Source organism: Anomalospiza imberbis, chromosome 6 (genome assembly GCF_031753505.1).
Source record: "Anomalospiza imberbis isolate Cuckoo-Finch-1a 21T00152 chromosome 6, ASM3175350v1, whole genome shotgun sequence".
In the NCBI taxonomy this organism is placed as follows: domain Eukaryota; kingdom Metazoa; phylum Chordata; class Aves; order Passeriformes; family Viduidae; genus Anomalospiza; species Anomalospiza imberbis.
In genome coordinates, this window is record NC_089686.1 from 38,454,397 (window position 1) to 38,478,930 (window position 24,534).

Below are 24,534 nucleotides of genomic sequence, written 5' to 3' on the forward strand. Positions count from 1 at the left end.
CCCCCATGGCCATCTCAGCAAATCGTTCAATGCAATGAGTTTTGCTCAACTGCATCAATCCCTTTGCTTGGAACTTGCTGCTGAACAGATCTGCAGAAATCTCTGTCCAACCCACCCCACCCCTCCAGTCTGGTTCTATACAATAGAGTATGTCTGTGCTGCGATTTCTGATTCCTGGAGTCAGCGGCAACAAACATCCTGTGGTGAGCTGTGACGTTACACCAGCTTTCTAAATCCCTGGCCCTTTTAAATATAAAGTTACTCTGATAGTGATCCTGGGCAGTCCATTCCATTGCTTCATACCCTGCTCCATGGATCCCACATGATGTACCGTGTCCCGTGAGTGATGTCTGACCACACCTACCGAGGAACACTCCATTTCTGCCCAGAATATGTTCCTGCTGAATTTGGGGGGGTGGAAGGGGCTCCTGCTCCAGGGTTCGTGGTCACAGGTACCTTTTCGATGCCATTTAGGGTCTTGAACTATTTTTTGTGGTCTTTTTTTTTTTTTTCCGGAATGGGGATTTTCAGCGTTGACCTGTAAGACCAACCCTGCTGACTAAATTCGGGGGTCGCTCTCTGGGGGTGGCAGCGACATTTCCGGGGCGGTTTCGGGCGACGCCGCCCCGCAGGCCGCAGCTGCGGCCTCGGCCGCTGGAGGGCAGCACAGCGCCCCCGGCGCGCCGCCCGCCCCGCCCCGCCCCGCCGCGCTGGTTGGCTGCCAATCACGCGGCGGGGCGGGGCGGGGCGGGCACCGCGGCTCGGGCGGCGGCGATGGCGGCGGCGGCGGCGGCCGCGCTGGGCCCGGCGCCGGCCCTGTGCCGCTCCGTGCACTGGTTCCGCCGCGGGCTGCGGCTCCACGACAACCCGGCGCTGCAGGAAGCGCTGCGGGACGCCACGTCCCTCCGCTGCATCTATATCCTGGACCCCTGGTTCGCCGCCTCCTCCGCCGTGGGCATCAACCGCTGGCGGTGAGTGGCACCGGGCCCGCGGGCCGCGGGTGGGACCATGCGGGGCGAGGAGGCTCCCGCGGCACCGGAGCGCTCTGGGCGCGGTTTGGGCCGTGTCGGCCGGGCCGCACACGCTTCCGTGTCGGGCGCACTTACTGCTCCCCCCGGCCCTCCAGCAGGAGAGCGGCTGTGCCTTGTCCGCTTGGCCTCGCCGCGGTTTTCTCAGCGGTGCTGCCTGACTGTGTGGGAGGATGCCTTCAACTTTATGTAATGTCATTAGACTTTACAGTGGGGCGAGTGTATGAGAGCTGCGACCGATGGATACTTAGCTTTGGGAAACCCTTTTCCCTGAATTTAGAGATGAGGGCAAAGAATCCTCAGCTTCGTGGCTGCACCACGCCCCCCCTCTGCCCTTGGGCTGCCGGGCGCGCCTAGGCATTTGCGCACGCAGCTCCGTTCCTCCCATCGCTCAGATTCTTTAGGGAAATACACATCGGCTGCTGCTAAGAAACTAGAGATGAAGCTGAACGGGCTTTTCCTCATCTCTGCAAATGGAAAAATGTATAGCATGAGTCATGTCTGTGCAAAGATCAAGACCTCACGTACCTGTAGCCAACATTACATAATGCTGTTGTGCCAGGTCTCATCAGCCTAAACATTTGGAAGCCCAATCCAGATAGGGATTCTCCCGGGTAAGACTCCCCTGCATACAAGTGAAGCAGATCTCCCACTACCTCCTCAGAGGAAGTCGACAGACACAACCACCTGGGTAGAGATGCTTTGAGAGCTCTTGGAACTGTCACGTGGCTGTGCACTAGGGTAACTGTAGTTGTAATTGATTTCTTCTGCTGTGCACCTTGGCTTCACTTCAAGGAATGGGATTATATGGGTCATATCTATTTGTTTCTAGAATCCCACAGCAGAGGATGGCTTAAAAAATGTAAATGTGCAGGAGTTACCTCAGTGTAGCCATTCAAAGTGCAGAAAATTGTGAATTCTGTTATAGGAATCCAAATTGATCTTTCCATCGACCAGCCTTTCTGCAGGCAGCAGCAGACAGAAATGCCTTTCACGTGCTGCTGTTGTTGGTGACTGTCCTCATTCGGAAGAACCAGAGTGGTGCCACAACAGATTAACTCCTGATCTGTTTAATCCTTGTTTGTTTCCACCAACATTGCGAAGGGAGGGAAACAGTTAGGAGTCCTCTTTATGTTGTAGTCCTAGAATATATGAGCAAACAAAGTTTTTAAAAATAATGTTTTCTTGGAGGTGTGGAACTACTGCAGATGTCAGAAATGAGCACTACTGGCTGCTGGGCAAAAAACATATTAGCAAGTTACTTACGTTGGCCAAAGTTCCATTCATTCCCATTGTGAGCCTTGGTTTTGTTTTGCTAATTTTTTAAATCCAAATATTTGTATTCAGAGTTCTGTTGTTCATCAAAGGCAAATGCTTATGTTTTACCTAGTTCTCATAAATGTATCATGTTGAACATCTCTTGTTATTTAGCTGCACAGCATGTGGGAGCCATTTAGGACTAATGCTTGTTAAAATTTTTAGAACACCTCGGGTAGTTAATGCTTGTACTTAATAAATGGAAAGTGGGCTGGGGCTCAGGGAGTGGTTTGTTTAGGTTACCTGGACCTGGTTCTGGGTGTTCTCCCTTGTGATAAGAGTGCCCTTCTTTCTTTGAACCCTGCACCTTTTTCTCCCTCCAGAAGTGCAGAGCGAGCTTGTTCTAGCTGGAAGCTCGCAGTTCACTGTATGGGCGGTGCAGCTGAGGAGAGAGAAGTTGCCACTTTGCAGTGCAGTTGCAGTAGCTTGGCTTTCCTTAGCTGTGGGTGGTCTTTAAGGAGCTGAGGCAGTGTGATCTGGCAGATCACACTGCAGAGTGGGCATGGAGGATGGAGGGGAAGGTAAGGGTTGGCAGGCTCACTTACAAAAGGTTGTGTGTTTGCCAGCAGTGCCAGGTGCTGAGGGGACACTGACGTTTTAGAGCTGGTGTCTTTTGCAGAGTTAAATAAAACAAAGTGAAGTTACTATGTAGATGGGGTGATGTGTGACTGGGAAAGCAAATAATATACATTTGGTGTTTTAACGCTTAGTGGGGGATTAGTCAGACATACCATTAAATGCAGAAAGCACTTACGTGGCTTTTTAGAGTTTTGGGGTGAGAGGCAATAGGTGAATGTCTTGGTGTGATCTCATCTCTGTGCCTTCATGGTGCAAGGTGAATTGCAGTTCTCTTTGCAATTATTCAGTGTACAGATGATTTTTGCCTCAGGAGATCTTGGTGCTCAGTCTTGTACTACTGATGAGCTAGGAGAGTACATTTCTCTGCTGTGACATGGTGTATTTATAGCTAGAACTGTAAAACCTGCACAGTTCTTGCGGTATTTCATTGCTTTCCTTGGAGTAATGCATCAAAATTTTTCTGCTTCACATGCAAAATCCCTTTTTGCCCCAAAACCTGTGAAAAAATTTACAGTAGGGAATTACATAGTTTATGTTTTCTCCATGTAATATGGAGAGAAGAATTGACAAGGGTGTTCTCCCACATCTGAGGGAGAACATGGGAAGTAGGTTGCAGTAAGAAGAACATCCTGGAAGCCTCTTGGATCTGGACAAGCACAAGTTGCATATGAGTGAATGGAAGCTGTCTGGTGCTGCAATCTCATAAAAGTTGTTAGACCAGAGATAAATATGAATTCTTGTTTTCTGGTTCTTGTCCAAACTTCCAGTTTCATTTGGTGATACAGGTTTGCTGGAGTTCCATGCAAATTCTCATTTGCCTTTTAGCTGTATCCCATCTGACTGACACTGACTGCTGTTGTTCCTTCTCTGCAGATTTCTTCTCCAGTCCCTGGAAGATCTGGACAACAGTTTAAGGAAACTGAACTCTCGCTTGTTTGTCGTGCGAGGGCAGCCAACAGATGTCTTCCCAAGACTCTTTAAAGTAAGAGAAAAAAATTTTTGGAGCATAATGAAGAAAATTTGGTGACCTGGTGCTAAACTTGCTTTCACTCCCTAATGATTGGTGATTCCCTCGGCATCTCTTTAACTATAACTAGTTCTTCACTATAACAAACTTTCCTCCTTAACTACAGCTGACTAACTACTATCTATAAGGACCACCTTGGGAGCCAGATCTGCACCTGAAGTCAGACTTGTAAAGAAATGTAGTTGTAGGGTGTTACCTGCTATCAGGGTGCTCAAGCTTCTCTTTTTGGATGGTGGTCTTGAACTTTGTTCCTCTAAGTCACCTCTCACAGGGCTGTACTGGGATACACAGACCCTTCTTTGTTGAGAATTTCTTCCCGAGTGGCTATTTGCTTATTTTCGGAAGGTTGCTGTGTCCATAGACCTTTACAGACAACAGAAGAAAGTACACTGATCTGTATGTGAATTGCAAGTGGGGTTTTGTGTTAAAATTTCAAAATTCAGGAGCTTTTATGTTAGCTGACCTTCATTTTCTTTTTCTGTTCAAGACTGCAGTTTAGTCCTCTCAGCAGCAGGATATAGCTTGGGTGCAAGCTTCCTTGCTGATGTACTGTTTAGGATGTGGAATATGCATTTACCTTGGTGATCAAAAATGGATTAGTGGGGTACATTTCCAAAGTGGTATGTCAGTGCTGCAGATGTCAGGGCTAACAAGAGCATCTCCTTGAATATCAGGGCTTCTCATGCAGTGTCATTCTTCTCCATCCTGCTCTAAGATTTTCCAATGTCTTTGAAGATTTTTGACAATGTATTTGATAGTGTTACAAAATTAAATGAAAAAAAAGTGGCTCTTAATAGTCATATGAGTTGGGGGTGTCATGTGGGCTGTGCCTTACATATGGTTGACAGAACTAGTGTCCCCCAAATCCTACAGTAGACCAGCTGCCAGAGAAGGAGAGGTGAACTTGAATGTGTACCCTCCTTCTGTAAATGGTTCTGATGTGTATTTTCTGGAGGAGGGCAGTTAGTACTGGGGAGGAACTGGACTGTGCAGATGAGAAGGGGCACTGATACTTATTTTGACTTTTGCATCTTAACACATGACACAAACTATGTGCTGCTTTTAGCCTTTACAGAGTCTGGATTATTTTGATCTTTTGATCTGCAAGTAAGTTCCAGCTAATAGTAGTTCATGCCCTCTTCAGTATTCACAGGATAATTAAAACTTTATCAGAGAAAAATGCTCATTTGGTTAAAGGACAAAAACTAGTTGGCAGAGTCTGAAGTTTGGGGAGATTGATTGTGTAATCAGCCAGAACTGCTTTTTGCTACAGTCTGTTTTGTCTGGGCGGGTGAGCTGATAAATATCTCAGATGTGCTGTAACAGAGCTGAAAAAAGTAGAGGGAAGTTGATGCTATTACATGGTAAATGTATGGCTTTGGTAGGGATTGAGGCCTCTCCAGAGCTGCTGCACTGAACACAGAATTAGCAGCAGCTTGTACCTTGCTGTCAAATTTTTTGAAGAGGAGAGTTATGTCACATTTACTACTGCAATACTTAGGCCTAATGTAATTTCTGCTCTCTCTGCCAGTAGCTGAGCTATGTTGTCATTAACAGTCACTGCAAAGGCACTGCTGTGCATGGGTACCATGACAAGTGTACTTGTTAGCAGTGTGTTAACCTTTGCAGAAAATTTTTGTCTCACTTCTTCTGAATAAACATCTGTAGTTTTACCTCTTCTATAAAACTGCATTGTTTGTTCACTGAAGTGTTGTCACAATCCTTTTGGTGCTTTTTCCCCTACAGTTTTTCTTTGCTGTAGGTTAGATACTAAGAGGCACGCCATCAGTCATGACTTTTCTTTTGTATATCTGTAGCAATTTACTGTCGTACAGGTAACAGATTTTCTGGTTGGTTGTGCTCTGCTTTCTGTGTACTACTGCATCACATAGAGCAGTGGCCTTCTCAAAACTGTAGGAAATACCTGAATTTAAAGTGTTGGCTGCTTACCTAAAATCCCTGTAAGCCTAATGGTTTTTTATTCCATTCCATTCTTTCAAGGTAGTAATGTGTATTCCTTTGAGACCAAATCCATCTTCTCCAAGACTTCCAGTTGCTCCTGGCTTTCTTATAGAAGAAAGAAAAATTTAAAATGAAGCTGTTAAATAGGAGCAGGGCAGGGCCTGGATGTCTGTCTGACACCTGCTCTGAGTTATGGATACTGTCATGTTCTTACTTTAAAAAATGGGTGGAAGATCTCTTTAAGATGTACATTCATTGGTACATAACTCTGTCCTTCCTAAAATTAAGTTTAGGGCTGAGTCTGCAAGTTTATACACGTAGGTGGATTGTACAGTAGTTTTCTGCTTCAAAATCCCCTTCCCCATCTTTGGCATTATTTTTAATGGTCTTCAGGGAACTAACCACATTTGTTCTTTGTGCTTTGCTTCTGTTTTGCAGGTAGAAAAGTCTTCTGTATACACAGGGGTGATTTAGACTGTCTGACTTGGAGAATATGGTTCTTAGTTGTGCGAAGGTGTTTTTTAAATGTCTGTAGATTTCTGGTTGTGTTTGCTAAACAAATCTGTGGGCTGCTGCTCTGCTTGATGGATGTCTTGGGAGAGTCACTGTGGAAACCATTAAACCTCTTCTCATAGGAATCATTTTCTGAGGAAAACTAGGCCATAGACTTTGAGAACAATCTGTGCTCTAGAAAAGCCTGGAAGAGTCTGGTCTCTTTCATAAGACCGATGTAGCCATGTAGGCCATGTAATTTGTGAGGGATCTATTAAAGGTATGAAGGTATGAAGATGAGAATAAGTGCATGGCTTGACTAGGGGGTTGGAACTAAGTGATCTTTAAGGTTCCTTCCAGCTCCAGCCATTCTATAATTCTACAATTCTAAAATAACTCCAAAAAGGCAGGGCTTTAAATCTGAATTGTAGTATCACGCTCTGCTGTGCACACCAGAAAGGTTCACTCAGTTGCTGTCGTATGTCCTGCAATTTCCTGTTTCTTTCTGTTTGGGATGGACATTGTTTTCCTATTGTGTGATGTCTTTAAAGAGATACCAGGAGAAATTTAGACTGTATTGGTTTTACTTAATGTTGCCACATAAAAACACGAGGGGTTGAGCAGAACTTCTGTTGAAAGAGTTTTCTGAAATGCTTTTTCTGCAAATGCTGGAAAAGAATGGTAAGGTTACCTCAGGACAGCATGTGCAACAAAACGTGTTATTGATAGGCTCAGGAACTGAGCTGAAATCTAAGAACAGCAATAGACAAGAACTGAACCTCCTCTGATGTGTTTTAAACCTGACATCTACAAATTTGCATAGCAGATCTGCTGTTTGCTAGAGCTGATAAAATTGTTGCTTCTTTAGTTGTTTCAAATTCAGATTGCTGTTCCTCACAGGAACACTCTCAAAGCTTCCAGAACTTTAAACTGCTCAGGAATTCTGAAATCTTCATTTGTAATTGTGCTGGTTAGAAATAGTCTTCTATTTGACAGCTGGGTGTACTCTTTTTTCTTGCAGGAATGGGGAGTCACTCGTCTCACCTTTGAATATGACTCGGAACCGTTTGGAAAGGAGAGGGATGCAGCTATTGTCAAACTGGCCAAGGAGGCTGGTGTGGAGGTGGTGATAGAGAACTCCCACACCCTCTATGACCTGGACAGGTAGGGGAGAGAAAGGGCAGAGGTGCTGTCAGGGCTAGGCTGGGATTGTTGTGTCTGCAAAGACTTCAGTCTCTTCCATTGCACTGATCACTGTCATCCTGAGCGAGCCTTTAGGGATTACTTGGCACACTCCACTTTTGATTAGAACACGTCAAAGTGCTGACAGTGACGTGAATGTACAGAAAGGTGTTGCCTCAAGCTTATTAAACTCTGTACTTGAGTGTAATTTAATTTGCTCAGCTGTGTCCTATTGATTGCTCTCCTTGAACATGTCCTCAATGTATGGTCTGCTTTTTTTTTTTTTATTTTTGTTCCATTGTAATAAAGGTAGTTGAGCTGTTGTCTCAAACAGGTTATGAAAGCAGGGCTTTTAACTGATGGATGTGTCAGGACAGCTGGAAGAACTAAAACAAGGTAGATTGGAACAAACTTTCCTTTCTCTAAAACCTGAATGCTTTGTCTTTGTTGAGTGTTTGCTGTGCTTGTTGTTTTGATGTTGAGTTTTATATATTTACTTACATGTATAATCCCTCTATATACATGTGATTTTAAATGATGGTGACAGTCTTTCAGCTAAGACTCTAAGGTATGCTTGACTTTAAAGTCAGTATAGTGTTTTAGTACTATTCTTACAGGTTGCTTGCTTTTTTTTTCTTTTCCCCTTTTTTTCCCCTTTTCTTTCTGATGTGAGTAATGTGCCAGTAATGCTGAATGTGGATTTTCTCCTATAAATCTTTAACATCCGTAATTTCCTATGGGAGGGAGCTTTGCATTTAGCACATGTCTGGAAATGCTTGTCTCTGGAGCGAGGAGGATTCTTGAACCTGTCTCATGAGCAGGTGCTGCTTTCTAATTCTGCATTAGAAGACCATGTTTATTACCTTTGTTTATTACATCCTCACCCCTCCAATGTCAATGGCCATCACATTCTTCTTCATGTCACTTATGTCTTTTGCAAAGTGGAGAGTTTCAGGTGGAATCTATTCTAAATCTCTTGTTTTATTACCTTTTTTTATACTCCCAGTTACTTCTAGAGGTGGAGAGCAGTGGTGAAAATGACAATGAGTGTGCGAAATGTAGAAGCAACATGGATTTTTAGAGTGCTATAATGTGTCCTGTCTTTTCCTAACAGTAACATTATTTCTGTTTTTTCTGAGTTATGCTAAACATTAAACTGATGTCTCAGGGCTTCCTTCCAGAATGGTCATAGCTATTTGAGAGGCTGCTACTGTATAAATAAGTTTAAGATTGCATATGGAGAAACAACATGACCAACACTGCAATTTCATCTGATATTTTTGGCAGCTAGTTATGTGGTATATAGGGAAATTTTTAAGTTGCCTTTTATCTTCAGCTACCCCAGATAGCTTATTGCGTCAGTAAACTTTATCATCATGCTCTTTTTTGTCCCTTCCCAGATATTTTGTAAAAAATATTGAGCAGCAAAAGCTGTAGCTCAGCTCTGTATAGGATTTCTCTTCCTCTTGGAAAAATAGATTCCTTCTCTAATTCTGTAAATCAATGAATTTTCTGTCTGCATTGACCTTTCCCTTTACTGCAAATTATTGTGGTTTCTTTAATTTTTTTCAGTGAGGGATCTAGTCAGATGGCTTCTCAAAATTCACATAGGATATATCAAATAAATCTCCCTTGCCCCAGGCTCAAATGTCTCTAATAGATTTTCAGGCACAACTTCCTTTTACCAAGGCCAAATTAGCCCTCCAACATATTGCATATATCCATGCATTCACTGTTTCCATTAGTGTTTTCTACCCATCTGCCTAATGTTCATATCAGTCTATTCATTTTGTCCCACTGATGCCCCTGAAATGCTTTTAAAATCTGAAGTGGTATTTACTTTCTTTTTTCCCCCATAATATGTGGATAGTTTTATATTACATGCAGCAAGCAGCTATTAGCTTGTGTATTTCATGACGTCCTTTACAATTTCTGGGTGAATATTTGGTGGCCCTGGCAAGCTTTTCAAGCATAGCATTGTTTTGTGGCACTTTTTCCTGGTCTCCCAATCTGTCACAGCATCTGATAACATTTTTTTTTAAAAAACCAAGTCATAATCTCCCTAGATACCTCCATAGTGAATACACCTGCAAAAATATATGCTGGGATTTTCTTGTGCTCTTAGTCTCCTTTCTTTAATAAGTTGATCACCTCTTGGGCCTATAAATATCTCGGAGTGTCTGTAAACGGGATGATTTTGGTTGTTTTTTTTTTTATTACTTACACTTTTTTAGAAGGTTTCTCAAACTTTCATTTTGATTAGGAGATGCAAGAAGGCTGTAGTTTTAAATGTAACCTACCAAAATTTGGTGCGTTTCTGTCTTTGTCTTAATTTTTCCAGAGGATTCTGCCTCTGTTGTCTTAGCTGATGCTATTCTTTAATTGTTTTGACTCTTGTGATTTTTCTGAAATAGTTTTTCACATCTGTATGATATTGTTGCTCCTGGAAGGGTGCTAAATTGGTGCATGATGAAATCACAGAGCAGGGAAGTGATAACTAACATTTTCAGCTATACCTTAGCATTGTCTAAGACTAAATCATGAATTAACACTTCTTGTGAATTCTTGATTTCTTGTTTCATGGAGCAGTCATTTATGGCAACTAGAAAACTGGGTTTTGGCAGGTGATGGGGTGTGATAAATACCCAGTCTGTGCGGATGTACTTGAAGTCTCCAGTTAGTCTGACATTTCTTGGTTCTTGGCATCTCTGAGATTTCTCAGCAGGTGGTAATAAGTTTTTGATACTGTATTTCTCCTGGAACTCTCAGACTGGAACTCAGTTCCAGTTCTCCTGGAACTCTTGATATGTGTTGTCCCTCACTCACACTAATGCTTTTCCTGCATACTTAGCAGGTGGTAATAATACCTGGTGGTGGCATCCTACTTCTCATCTTTCTTTAATCATGTTTCTGACAAGATTGTCAGTCTGGTTTCAAACAATTTAGACTAATCTTTCACTCATACATAAATGAATCCAGCACTTCTCTTGTCTCCTGCAGTGTATTCCTGGTACCACCATCACCAGCTTCTTTTAAACATTTGCCAAGAGCCTGTTCAGTTAACTTGTGAATTTGACCGGTTTTGCCCAGTAGGAAGATTACAATGTGCCCCTTGTTGGCACTGCCCCCATAGCTGTGTGATTAACAGAGCATCTTTCACCTCCTCTTCCCCAAAACAAGGAGAGGGGTGGAGAAAATGAACATCAGTGCTGGTAAATACTCTTAAGAAAATCTGGGAATTCCCAATCAAGATAAGCAATGTTCAGATTGTAGAAGTCACACAGAAAAGATAATCTCTTGGGTATCAGCTTAGCCTGCTCATAAGCCTTTACTTGACAGTTATTCTGTCTGAAAACTTCCAGATGACAGGTTGTTTTGTTTCTTCCCTGGATCTGCCTGTTTTCTCCTCCTTAGGATCTAAATTCTTTGTAACATGTTTACTTATGGTTAGCACTGTGGGTTCTGTAATCCCAGGCAGGCTGGGTTGTTCAGTGGGAGTGGTTTAGGTCGGAAAAGAACACTCTGATCTTGTGTGTTTGTAGCCTGCATCAGAATCACCTTTTCCTCAAATACTCTAGCCTAAGGCTGAAATGACAGTAGAATATGTTGTCATAGGAGCACGTACTAACTTAAAGGAACCAAGCATGGGGAAGCATGTATGCCTTGGTGCTTCTGCAGTTCAGTACACTATGCCAAAAAGGTGGGTTATTTCTAAGAAGGTTTACTCAAGCTTCTGCCTGCCACATCTTGTTATCCTCTCCTGTCTTGCATGGTGCTCCGGTGTCAGGTGTTTTCCCCTACTGCCGATACCCAGCCTGTCATCAAGTCACTTCATCTCTCATCTTCTCAGTATGTGTTTCTGGGGAAGGTGAATTGCTTGTTCTTTGTTCAGCATCTGTTGGATGGACAGATCAGTTGGTTATCTCTCCATCTCCTCTCTGAATCTGTAGAAATGCCCTTTGTTCTATGTAGACAGAGGCCTCCATGAGCTCTCTGGAGCGGGGATTTGGATCAGAGCAATTGCATAAGCTGGCAAGGCTAACAAAACAGTCCGCGTGAATTGGTGCTGGGTGCTCTGGGCAGCCTACGTGCGGAGTGCTGGCAGCCAGCTCTTTCTCCCGCAAGGAAGCAGGGGAGCACATTTAGTCCCTTGCTAGAACCCAGACTTGTAATTTGCAAGCGAGCTGAGGTGTCAGGTGTTTGAGGCCAGCAGCTTTCCTGAGCCCATTAGCCATCCTGCAGGGGCACTGCTGTGGAGATGATTCAGAAGCTGACACCTGTGAGGGCGTGAGTTTGAGTCTGCAGACACTCTGCTGTCACAGGTGACTGATTGTAGGATACCTTATAATCATAGCAGTGCTGGAATTGTTTGGTCAGGTTTGAGTTGCCTACTTTCCTGAGGTGAAATGTGACTGGTGGTCAAATAGACCTTCATAACTTCTGGCATCAAGGTACTACTGTCAGATAGTGCTGGGCAGCATATTGCTAGTTTGGTAGCACAGCCAGTTTTGGGTGTGCTCACTAAGGTTAGGTTCTGTACAATGAATACAGTGATTCTCTGTTCCACTTCAAGAAAACCAGAACAACTGCTGCATATGGCAAATTGGGCTGGGGGAGATGGGTAAGTGGGGGTATTAAATCCTGGGGAGGGGCCTCCCTTTTTTGTCATTGAAAGTCTTGTGAAAGTGTATGGCCTGGATTAGAAGGTCAGTATGAGGAAGGAAAGGACTCCTGCTTGGGGAGCTTCCTGTACAGTTTTTTGTACAGAAGGCTGAACAGTACTACAATACCCAGTAAGTGTAGTGTAATATCCCATATTGTGCAATGTCCAATATTCAATACTTCTTTTCCTGGCAGTATTGTGAAAGGTCCAGATTTAGTGCTTAATGCCAGTGTCAGGTGCTGTGAAATGTGCAACTTGTCCTAGTCCTATCTTAAAATATTTGTGTCCCAGATCCAATAACTCTTTAGGAATTCAGGAGCGGTACTAGGTAAATTCACTCATATTCACATCCTTGAGGATTTCAAGTACAGACACTAGCATCCATCTGCTAGTCACAGTGATTTGCTCCATGTAGCTAGCTGTCCACAGAAGTTTTAGCTGTGGATCTTGTACAATGGTGTGGATCTTAGACTCAACGGCAGCTTTAGCAGGACTGAAAAAAGAGGCAGTGTGGAAGAAGTAGCTTCCCTGCCTCCATCACAAGCACCTCAGGGCAAACACGGTGCAGCTTTGTCACATTTTCTCTTCCAAGCTCTGAATTTCTATGGAAACAAGTGAGCCTCTCTAGAGTGCTGTAGCTGGAAATGCCTCACTTCTCATCCAAAGGAAACACTGATTTTCTGAGGATCTTTGGCTGGTCTTGTTTAGGGACTCCCAAAGCCGCCACAGAGAAGAGTGTGGTGAGTAGTATTCATGAGTTCTGTCATTTCTTTCCATCTCTGGGGTGGAACATGGAGACAGATAGCAAAAAAGTGCGTGCAGGAAAGCAGAGATGTGCTCAGGTGTGCTGATGCAGGACAGAACGTGTTGGCTGTAAGGCAAATACAAATATATGTGTCTCTGTGGCTATGTCTATGTCAGAGTGCTGTGCCCACATCGTGGCCATGTCTGTTTTAGCCTGGTACTAAAAATGTACAGTACTTTGCAGTCTGTGCACATCCCGATGGCCTTCCCTCCCTCCTTGCCCTGTTCGTTGATGTCTTTATCTCCCAGTGTTTACAACTTAAAAGCAGAAAACCGGGAGGAAACTGCAGGAGTCTTCGTTTTCAATCTGTTCACCGTGCTGCCCGTAGGGAAGGCTCCGCTTCGCTCGGCCGGGGTGCGTGGGAGGGCTTGGGGCCGGTGCGGCGGGGAAGCGGGGTCACCGCGGAGCACACGTGCGGCAGCGCCCGGCGCCGGCGTGTCGCTCCGCCCCGCCACACGTGCGGCCCCGGGGGAAGGGGCGGCACATGGCGCCCGCCGGAACACTGGGCTTTAAGACCGGCCCCTTGCATAAGCTGTTGATTGTAATGGGTGGGGAAGGTTGCTGTGCCGCAGCTCCTGTGTGAGCTGTGGGGTTGCCCGTCTCCGCTTTATGTAATGCTGGCGATCCCTGTGCTGTCGGCTTCGTTGTTAACTCCTTCCACTCCTACAGGAGAGGGGTTAAAAATTACATCTTTCAGCCTGGAGAAGTTTACCTTGGCATGGGGGCTTCTCAAAGCTCTCTGTCACAGGAAAAACAAGACTGCCTGGCCCCAGCAGGCTGTGGATGCTTGGTGAAGTAGAGGAATGGGGAACCTTGACTGTCTTTTTCACAGTGTGATCTGACACAGGTCAATACCATGAGACAGGGCTGCTCGTGACCTTATGGCATGGAAGATAGTGATCTCTCTAATCACAGGGAGAGAGGAATGATGCAAACTGGGATTTGTCTCATCCAAGATAGGTGGAGGAGGGGTCACTAACAGGCTGAGTCTTCTGTGTCAGACAAGAAGGAAGTACAGTCAATCAGATTAGGATATCACAAGATGTCAGGGGAACCAGATGCAGGTCTAGGATTTGCCACCTTGGGGAGACAGAAAGGCAGTAATCATATTTCATACAGGGGTCTGATGAGCTTCAGAAGAGAGATGCTCAGCTTGATTCAGCTGGAGCCGTTTTGAGGGTTTTTTTTTTCCCTAAGGAGATGAGGAAGTATATGATGTTTTGTCTTCTGATGTATTTTAGAATTTTGTTTGGTTGATTTTAATATCCCTTTGAGGGATGCATCAAGTGAAATGTAGGTCTATAAGGATTTCTGTATCCAGAGTGAAAGGCTATTCTGAACAGAGATAGCAGGGTTCAGTTTGGATGTCATTTCCTTGTGTCGTCTGTGGTAGTGAGGCTGTGTTGTTTCACCTTGTTTATTTTATCCCCAGAATAATTGAGCTGAATGGCCACAAGCCACCCCTCACCTACAAGCGCTTCCAGGCCATCATTAGCCGTATGGAGCTCCCAAAGAAGCCAGTGAGCACTGTAATAAGTCAGCAGATGGAAACATGTAAAGTGGACATCCAGGAAAACCATGACGATGTCTATGGGGTCCCATCCCTGGAAGAGCTGGGTATGTGTCAAGTGTGAAGGCAAGGACTACTACCAGCTGAAACAGGATCTAGTGGAACTGTTTCTCATGGCTGGCACGTGTTCTCACCTGACGTGGGCTGCCTCTAGCCATAGCACAGTCTAATTTTTTCAGCAAGTGCCAGACCTTGTGATAACACACTTGCACTGCTGTTGATGCCCAGCATCCCCTTTAGCACTGCTCTGAAGTGCTCTGCATCTGTCATTGTGTTCTCTGCTATACTGAGCATGTAACCTCTGGACTAGGATCTCATGTCCTCACCAGCTGCTTTCCTCCTACTGCAGTCTCAGGCATGTTGTGTAACAGATCTGAAGAGGTAAACTAACTGTGTACCAGGTTTAGATAATTCCATCATTGCCAAGTGGCACCGATTTGGGAACTTAGCAAGACAAAAGATATTACAAAAAATTCTTTCACTCATCCTGCTGTGCCTTACAGTCCTGTAAGACTTAAAGAAGGAGAATGAATAGCTGAGGCATGAGGAATGCAAGACCTACATCAGGGAAGTGACTCTAAATGCAAGGGAAGAAAGGGCTAATCAGAGTATTGTCTGTGTCTGTGACTGGAGGCTCCATACCAGCTTTATAGGAAGTATCTCCTGATACCTTAAGGCACAGTTTCAGCAGTCTTGTAAAAGCATGAGGCTTCACAACAGGAGTATCCTAAGGGCTGCAGTCCTGCATGGATCTACTTTCTTTATTATCTGGCCAAATGTGAGATTACCTGTATCCTTACATTGCTCTGCTTGCTGCCAGGGGAGGCTCCTCTGTCTGCCCAGAGCACTGCAGGGAGACTGCATTATTGCTTCCCCATTTGCAGTGGTTCTTTTGCACTAATCCAGTGCCTTCCCCATCACCAGCCTCAGCAGAATAGGAGCCACACCAGGAGTAGCTGGGCTATCTAGTGAGCTGCTGATGTCGATGGCAAGGTGTTTTGTAAGGCAGAGCTCTGAAGCAGATGTTTCATTGCCAGCTGCTCTGGCCTTTGGAGCAGAGCCCTGTGGGTAGTGCTGACACACCAGAGAGAATGCTGGCTGTGAGCAATGGGGAAAGTCACCGTAAGGCTGCCTGTAGCATTGCAGGGAGAGGCCCTTGAAGTCAGTGTCATGAGTAGGCTCTCCCTATATCCTACGTGATTTGCCTGCTGTACAAGGATTAGAGCAGCAAGTAAGCTACGTTAGGCAGCTGTAGTATGTACTGTCTTGTTGTTGTTAGTGCATAATCCTGTATCTATGCCCTTTGTCTAGGCATAGCTTCAAATCTTATAAAGTTCTTTCTCTCAGGCTTTCCTACAGATGGTCTTGCCCCTGCAGTTTGGCAGGGAGGGGAGACAGAAGCTTTGGCACGGCTGGATAAACACTTGGAAAGAAAGGTAACCCCATATTTAAGTGGCATTTCCTACAAACTGTGCCTCCAAATGAAAAATGTAGTGTTGCCTATTACCCTATTCCCTGCTCTTCCTAGCAGTGGTCATAGCATTCACCTTTGGAAAGGAGTGTATACTATTGTTGGTGTACTCCTGTGATCTTAGGATTTGTGTAGAGCAGGGAGCTCATGGGCTTCCTCAGGTCCAAAAATTTAGAGCAGTATGTTATTTATGCTGCTCTTTGAAGCACATTGGACTCTTTTCCTTATTTCTACTTCTCAGTTTCCTTTAGAGGAATGCAAACTTGGAAATTCTTCTGTTAAGTTATTCAGTCCCTGCTGCACACTGCACACCATCTCTTTTTATCTTTACCTTAGGTATTAGTGCAAATAAAAGAATGCCTTCCCCTTGTCCATCAGCTTCTTAATAGAGTGTCTCACTGGCTGGCATTCCTTGAGCCCCTTGTTGAAATATTCAGATTTTTTTTTTCAATGGGGCTGGTGTTCTTGATTATTGTGCACAAGGCAAACAATTTCAAAGTGACCCAGCTGCCAAAGCATGAATCAGTTTTAACCATTTTGTACTTCTTTAATCCATCAAGCTGTGTGGCTTGATGTCAGTTGTGGAAATCAAAGCATAAATACTTGTGCTGAAGAGGGAATAAATTATCAACATAATGCTCCACAAAAGGGTCTGAATTTCCCCAGTTTACTTGTTCAGTGTGTGAAATGAGATAGACATACCTGGACAAAAACAGTTGTGTTAGCTTGTATCCCTTGGAACCCTCCAGGTTGTTAGCTCCTGTATGCAAAGCATATTAATCCTCTTGGGCAAAATAACTGACTGGCTTAAATCCTGGAGCAAAGGTTTTGCATTTCTTGAATGGGGCATGGGGCTGGGATTGCCTACTGGACATCTCTGCTGGCAGTGGTTGGAAGTTAATAGAAGAGACTGTGCTGTCAGATGTGAGTGGCCTCACCACCTGCACAAAGGTTTGCCTTTAGCAGTGTCCCACAAATACAAGGGGGTTTTGGCTCATTTCTCCTGAATCTGTCTAGGCATGGGTTGCAAATTACGAAAGACCAAGGATGAATGCCAATTCATTGCTGGCCAGCCCTACAGGACTCAGTCCCTACCTGCGTTTTGGCTGCTTGTCCTGCCGCTTGTTTTACTATCGTCTCTGGGAGCTGTATAAGAAGGTAAGACAAAACATTCACCTGGAGGGCAGGTGGGGTTTGATCATATATAGCATGATGCTGGTTGCCAGACAGTGTGCCACAATTGGTGCAAAAGATAAGTTGCCTCCCTAGTGTTTAACTGTTGGGCTGAGCTCATTGCTAATAAAGAGGAGGCTTTTGGGTAAGAAAGTAATTCTGTATGTACTCAGGCAGGCCTTGAATCTGGTGGTACCTTGTTCTTCAGTTTGGACTTCTGTGTTCTGAGCCATGTAGAGCCATTTATAGTTAGTTTTACATCATTCCAGTCACTTGTCATTGTACAGAGTGACCTCTGTCAGTGCTCTGACTTTACCATCTGGGCTTTCTGATAAGGGGTGAGCTCCAGCGTTGAGCTCCTTTATGGCAGTGGTCAGTAGCTGACTTGGGAAATGTGTGTAAGTGCTTGGGTGCCTCACAGCTCAGCTTCATGAAGCCAGTCCTTCTGTGCTTGTGAACACTTGTGTCCCCTCTCCACAGGTGAAGCGGAACAGCACACCCCCCCTCTCTCTGTACGGACAGCTTCTGTGGCGGGAGTTCTTCTACACAGCAGCCACCAACAACCCAAAGTTTGATCGCATGGAGGGGAATCCCATCTGCATACAAATCCCCTGGGACAGGAACCCTGAAGCCTTGGCAAAGTGGGCAGAGGGCAAGACAGGCTTCCCTTGGATTGATGCAATCATGACCCAACTGAGACAAGAAGGGTGGATCCACCATCTGGCCAGACACGCGGTGGCCTGCTTCCTGACCAGGGGTGACCTCTGGATCAGTTGGGAGTCAGGAGTCAGGGTGAGTCCTGGCATTTTCAGATATTTGCAGGAGGCCATAAGGAAAACATAGTCTCTCTGGCACTTGCTGCAAGGATGGGCACACAGGTATGGCTTTTGCTTAATGTGTAAAAGGTGCATGGAAGAGAGGATTTGCTAGCAGGCTCTTGGCCAGCCAACAGCCTGACTTCTTTCTGCCTTCTACCTCAAGGCTCTGACTGTGTCACAAGCCTCAAGTGACCATAACTACATAACTAAAAGTGTCTGGGACCCACTGGTAAATACAGACTAGGGTTTCGGGACCCTTTTTAGGTTTTTTTTTGGGGGGTGGGCAGTTGTAAAAATTCAGTCCATCTGTTTTCTTTGCAAGTTTAATGTTACTTCTTAACCTGACCTTTTTCCTCATTATAAAATCCATCACCGTGGCGGTCAGGGAGCGCTCCATGACTGTGAAATCTGAGTCTAGAGTCTCTCAAGGAAAGAGGTAAAAGACCCTCCTCTTGGGCCATCTGAAAGGACAGACAGCTTGAACCTACCCAGTGTACATACTTGCCCTACACATAAAGTGAAGGCAGGGCATCTAGTCACAAAGCTGACAAAGAGCATAATTCAAAGTGCTGCCTAAAGTGCAGCATCTGTGCATGGATGTGAGTGAGTTACTGCTGAAACCTTTCTGCCTCTCAGTGGTAGTGTGCTCTGTGACCTTCAGATGGGTTTTCTTCTTGCTTTCGTGCACGTTTTTGTGTGCAGCATCCTCTCCTTCCCATGGCTGGTGCTTTACACTCGTTATGCCTGCCAGGCTAGGATCAATACCCAAAGCTTGCTGCAACACTAGGTAGGGATTTAGTCTGTATCTGCATGAGAGATAAGCCAGCACTTTATCAGTGTGAGCCGACCATGCCTCTCTAAGTGAAAGTGTCAGGAAGTGAGATGCATTGACCAGCCAACTGACTTCAGCCAGCAGATCAGTTCTGTGCTACTGCTCTGTTCTCATAGCCCAGTGCCTGCCATTTGAAATAGTATCTTGGGTCCTACTGCCACAAAGTCCTCCCCAGGGAAGGTCTCAGTGCCTTTTCCTCCAATTGCTGCAGGTGTTTGATGAACTGTTGCTGGATGCAGATTTCAGCGTGAATGCGGGCAGCTGGATGTGGCTCTCATGCAGCGCGTTCTTCCAACAGTTCTTCCACTGTTACTGTCCTGTGGGCTTCGGACGTCGCACAGACCCCAGTGGTGACTATGTGAAGTAAGTGATGTTAACTGGAGCTGATCTTTGTTTCTGCATCTGTAAGCTGAAGTTAATCAGTGGCTCACAGGTGCATAGCACTTTGTGTCCATTGTGTGTGTTATGCTGCTTTTTACTTGTGTTGCAGGAGGTATCTGCCCAAACTAAAGGGTTTCCCTTCACGATATATCTACGAACCATGGAATGCCCCAGAGTCTGTGCAGAAGGCAGCCAAGTGCATCATTGGGGTGGACTACCCCAAACCCATGGTGAACCACGCAGAGACCAGCCGACTGAACATCGAGCGCATGAAGCAGATCTACCAGCAGCTGTCACGCTATAGGGGCCTCTGTAAGTACCAGCAATTGCAAAAGTTTGTGTCTTTATTAGGAGATAAAATGCTGGGAGGAAAGGCCATGATTTAAAATATGTATTACTTGTCTCTCTGGCCTGTCCTTGCAAGAGGAAGCAGTGCCTGCCAAATCTGCTCAATTGGTTTCCAGGGAGAGCTCCATTATGTTCTCAGACAGTTAAGAGTGGAGTGTTTAGGTCTGAGAGCTACTGATAATGTGGCATCATCTATATACCACCAGTGGTCCATTCTTCACTTTTTAAGAAAACCTTAGCAGTGTATTCTAAATAAATGCACAGCTGGATCACAGTGTGTGTCTGTAGTCATCACTGGGTCAGTGCAGCTCTGAACTCTTCCTGCTTTGGGATATGCATGAGCTGGTTGGTGATCACTGAGATATTTCTGTGAAAAGCTTCTCCTAGCCCAGGTGTGTTTTGTTTCTTAACTAAGATCCTCTTGCTGTTCTGTAGGTTTACTGGCGTCCGTCCCTTCTTGTGTGGAAGATCTCAGTGGCCCGGTCACAGACTCGGCTTCAGGGCAGGGCTGCAGCACCAGTACAGGTGAGTTAGATCTATTTGTGTGCTTTTGATTTTCATGTCACATTAAAGGTTATAGGCAGGAGAGAATCCTTTTCTAACAAGAAGAGGCTGTGTAGCTAGGAAAACATTCACATTCCTTTACACCTTCTTCAGAAGTCCCCAGTGAGCCTTCATGTCTAAAATAGCTGAAGAATAAGAGTTCATTAATATGAATCTTTTATTGCCTGTATGGGATCATATGCAGCCACTTAAAGGAGAAATGTAGATCGCTGTAGGGTTAATCAGGTATAATTAAACTGTCCTGTGTCAAAGGAGGACACTTTTGTGTTTGTTCGGGTGACTTAATTCTGCTTTTAACAAAGAGTTTTTGGTAAGTTTTCAGAGAGGCTGTGAGCAAATGCCTCTGTGCTTGTGCAGTCTTCTTTTTCCCAGCTCTGTGGCAGGTTAGGCCTGGGTGTACTTTGTGAGGCCATCTAAACACAGGAGAACCATTGCAGTGACTCTTTTTCCTTCTACAGCAGTGAGGCTGTCTCAAGCAGACCAGGCTTCTCCAAAACGCAAACATGAGGGAGCAGAAGAGCCATGCCCTGAAGAACTGTACAAACGAGCCAAAGTGACAGGTCTCCCCACTTCAGAGGTCTCTGGAAAGAGTTTGTGATTGTGAGTACTTCCTAGTGTGATCTGGCTTAAACTACCTGGTTCTGGAAGCTAACAAGGCTCAATCTTTACTTCCACCATTTTAATGAACAAAATGCACTTCTTTGTGGAGGGACATGTAAGGCTTCTAAGCGTAATTCCACAGCCCAGAAATATGGCAGTGGTCTGCCTGCTGGTTGTTTGGATTTTGTGTAACACGCTGTTAAGCTCTGTTGTCCAGTGGAGAGCGGTGTCCTGCTGCTGGAGCTGTCATGGAGCACAGTTGTTGGTGCATTTGCTCTTGAGAGGCTGCTTCTCCTTCCAGATAGTGGGCTCACAGCCAGGTTTTCCCATCTGGTGAGGGCATGGGCTAGACCAGGAGAGCAAGCAGGTCCAGTCATCTGCCTGCAATGCTCCATATCCCAGGAGCCAAGGAGCTGGTCACATGTTCTGCCAACTTTTCAGAATGACAAGGGAGGTCAAGGCCAAATTCTCTCTTTTACTTTCTCCTACAGCCAGCGACAAGCACCTTGCAAGTGAAGAGAGAGAGTGCTGAAGAGGTGACCAGAAGAGTAGGAACTGCTGTCACAGAGGGACCGGAACTTGGGATCTGCAACAGAAAATCCAGGGTCTCACATAACTGTGTAATTTCAATGGCTGCCACAGAAGGGCACTGCATTACTTGTGCTTGGGAATATTTGGCTTTCTGGTCTCCAGAGAGCCAAATACATCTCTTCTCAGCCATGCCCAAAATCTGCCCACATTAAAGAGGGCAAGAACACTCTGTCAGCTTGCTCACTCCCAGGCGTATCTTTCTTTTCTAACAATGGCTCAGTGCACATGAGTTGATGCATTGATGTAGGAATCGGCATCTGCACTTCTCAGAAATAGCGAGCATCCTTTCTCAGCAATAGTACTTGGTCGTGATGTATGCTGATTAATTCAAATTATAGTAGGATATAAGAAGGAAGCTGCTACAATGTCAAAAATAGAGTACCCATCCCACAAGAGAACAGGGAAAACTCAGTATTTCTTTCTTGAGGCTAGGCTGAGGAGGAAGGAAATGTTTTGGGTAAATCAAGGTAATGCTTATGTGAGGTGGAAACAAAATGAAAGCCAACTGTAGCACAAGAGCAGATACACTTGAAAGGTACTTAAAACTTTCCCCGCAAAAGAACCTTGCGACTGCAAGGTGAGTCATAGTGCTATTACCTGGAATGTGTGGCTTCAGAGCTGTTTGACATCTGGGGAAGAGGAACTCTGTACAACTCCCTGGAAGGAGGTTGTGGTGAAGTGGGGGTTGGTCTCTTCTCCCAGGCAACCAGTGACAGGACAGGAAGACACAGTCTTAAGCTGCACTGGGGGAAGTTAAGGCTGAACATTAAGAAAAAATTCTTCACAGAAAGAATGGTTGGGCATTGGAACATGCTCCCCAGGGAGGTGGTGGAGTCACCATCCCAGAGGTGTTTAAGAAAAGACTGGATGTGGCACTTAATGCCATGGTCTAGTTGACATATTGATGTTAGGTCATATAGGTTGGACTCAATGATCTCAATGGTCTTTTTCAACCTAGTTGATACTGTCACTCTGAGGAGGAGGAATTCTTCAGAGAATAAGATCATGCCTTGATATGAGCAAAGCAGTATCTCAGAAAAGATGTGATCCAAGTAATAAGGAAGCTACACCTAGGCCCAGCACTCTACAGCATTTCCTTCCCTGAATGAGAGCTCTCAAATGGAGCCGGTGTCTGGTGTGTAGCCTGTGCAGTGCCTCATACTGATAGAGGATGTATTACACATCAGCTCCTTGAAATGAGTCTTCCTCGAGTTCAGAGTCCAGTGTCCTTTCTGTTCGCTCTTTTCTGTATTGGCATCTGTGTGTTGAATTTCCACACAGTAAACTCCTGTACCTGCCACTGCTCCTCCTTGCCACTTGCATTCACGCTGGTGCTTTGTAGCCTAGCGAGATGATTGTGTAGCTTTCCTGGCTCTTAACCATACACTCCTTGCGGGGTCCTGTTACTTGTCAGGTCAGCACAGTGCTGGCAGAGCGCCTCTGCCTGCCACCAGAGAGTGCAAGGGAGCGTGGTACTGCAGGAGATTCTCTCTTGAGGCTGTTTCCAAGAGGAATCAGGTTGAGTAGCTCATCTCTTGCAATGGGCTGCTGTTGGCACTGTTTTCATTTGCTGTCCAAAACCTTTCATCCCTGCCTGACACAGATAGTGTGGGGCTGTATGTGAGCTTATGCAACTAACTGCTTGGGGAGTACAGGAGTTGTCTCCCACTGGGATAATCAGATTCAGTTTTGGAGCCTGTGTTTGAACCCAGAGCAACAGGGTTGCGAATAGAAACTGAGTCAAATATACCTGAGAAACCTGAAGTGGTTGAATTGAGTCTGTGAATAAATTTAATGAATAGCTGAATAACCTTTCCTTCCCATTCCCTGGGGCTTTGATCTTACGTTCTTTTTCCGCAGAGAATCCACTGGGCAGACTGAACAAGTAAACAAAGAGTCACTTTTCTTAACCTTACTTTCTTCTAAACTACTATTTGTAGTCTGCCTGGTGGATAACCCAGTTATCAACAGGTCTTATCCCCTTCAGTCTGACCCAGCTGTTACTCCCATTGTCTTGGGGGTAGAAAGGTATAAAGAAAAAGAGATACTCCCCTACTCCCATCTTCTGCTGCAGAGAGAAGAAAGGGGAAAGATGTGCACTTTGTACACATAGGTTACAGAAATTGTGACTTCTGTCATTTGGAGAGTTTCATGCTTAGGCAATGGTCTGTAAATAAAACTTTTTATAAATATCTTTAACCCTCTTTTTGCTGTCATCCAAATTATTTCACTTGGTAAATGGAATTTTTGGGGCTGGATCTGTGGGGGTAAAGAGTCAAAGGGAGGGGAGGCCACATCTCCTCAGTGATCTAGAAGGCTTTGTGGAGGCAAAGGAGATCACATTTGCAAGATTTCTGTCAGTACCTGGGATATGGATGGTAGTATTTGGAAGAGCTGCAGCTCAGGTAGTGGCACTGGGAATGACACACGCATCTGGCCAGTCAAAGAAAGATAAGGGAAAAGCTTCTTTCAAGAAACCTTGTAAGTAGGCTGGGATTCATCCCCTCTGGCATCTTTTCCCAACTGAAATAATAAAGGTGGGTAAAACTGTGTGACAAGTAGGGAATGACTGTTCATTGTTTTCATTGATACTTAGAATGGGCATGCTTGGTTAAAGTACAAGATGGCAGATTGAACAAGTCCACGCCTTGCTTAGCTTTGTGACAAGTTCTTCCTCAGTTGTGGGTGCTGACAGTTTGAGTTCAAAAAGATTTGGCCAGTTTGTGGGGAAAGAAAACGCCATCAGTAACCATTAGTAAATACACCATCTTTGTTTCAGAAGCAGCAGAGGACCGCTGGAGGCCGTTGTAAAGAAAGTAGCATTAAATGGACACCAGTTTGGGGGTTTCTGTTTCCTGTTTTCTGTGTCTCAGGACAAGCTGGCAATGCCTGACCTGACATAGGCACCCCCAACATGGGCATAGTGTGAGCTCTTTGCTTGGGCAGGGGGAGCAGGTGCCTTTTGATGCTCTGAGAGCAGTGGCTTTGGAATGCTCCCCAGGGTGGTGTGAAGGCTCCTTTCAACTGAGCGTGGATACTGGAGCAGAGAAGTCCTACAGAGCTGTGAACATTTGTTCAGCTTGGGTCTCCTGTCAGTGATGGACCCTTGGTTAATTACTTCCAAGCTAAGT

At 45.1% G+C, this 24,534-nt stretch overlaps 1 protein-coding gene and 2 long non-coding RNA genes across 5 annotated transcripts; 2 read left to right on the top strand and 1 right to left on the bottom strand.

Moving 5' to 3' along the window:
* Positions 1–742: 742 nt before the first annotated feature.
* On the top strand, positions 743–23,607 carry CRY2 (cryptochrome circadian regulator 2). Of its 3 annotated transcripts, none has more exons than XM_068193528.1 (12): positions 743–971; positions 3,798–3,906; positions 7,427–7,569; positions 14,488–14,672; positions 15,973–16,061; positions 17,114–17,254; positions 17,750–18,061; positions 19,131–19,282; positions 19,410–19,612; positions 20,084–20,173; positions 20,671–20,812; positions 21,304–23,607. In XM_068193528.1, the coding sequence occupies exons 1-11, from the start codon at positions 775–777 to the stop codon at positions 20,808–20,810; spliced, it is 1,761 nt and encodes a 586-aa protein (XP_068049629.1). In that variant the 5' UTR covers positions 743–774; the 3' UTR covers positions 20,811–20,812; positions 21,304–23,607. The 3 variants fall into 3 exon arrangements, with proteins under 3 accessions (XP_068049629.1, XP_068049627.1, XP_068049628.1); XM_068193526.1 differs by having other exon boundaries at positions 20,674–20,812; XM_068193527.1 differs by lacking the exons at positions 743–971; positions 3,798–3,906; positions 7,427–7,569 and adding an exon at positions 13,674–13,902.
* LOC137475823 (uncharacterized) lies at positions 7,578–8,698 on the top strand. Its single transcript, XR_011000090.1, has 2 exons — positions 7,578–7,983; positions 8,594–8,698. It is a non-coding gene; the product is annotated as an uncharacterized lncRNA (long non-coding RNA).
* Positions 12,004–13,447, bottom strand: LOC137475820 (uncharacterized). Its single transcript, XR_011000086.1, has 2 exons — positions 12,978–13,447; positions 12,004–12,944 (listed from the first exon to the last, which is right to left on the bottom strand). It is a non-coding gene; the product is annotated as an uncharacterized lncRNA (long non-coding RNA).
* Positions 23,608–24,534: the final 927 nt, after the last annotated feature.

Bases quoted from the DNA above. Each gene is read 5' to 3' on its own strand.
- CRY2 (XM_068193528.1), top strand. From the start codon at position 775: ATGGCGGCGGCGGCGGCGGCCGCGCTGGGCCCGGCGCCGGCCCTGTGC. The intron at 3,907-7,426 runs GTAAGAGAAAAA...TTTTTCTTGCAG, and splicing joins TCTTCCCAAGACTCTTTAAA to GAATGGGGAGTCACTCGTCT. The intron at 16,062-17,113 runs GTAACCCCATAT...GAATCTGTCTAG, and splicing joins ATAAACACTTGGAAAGAAAG to GCATGGGTTGCAAATTACGA.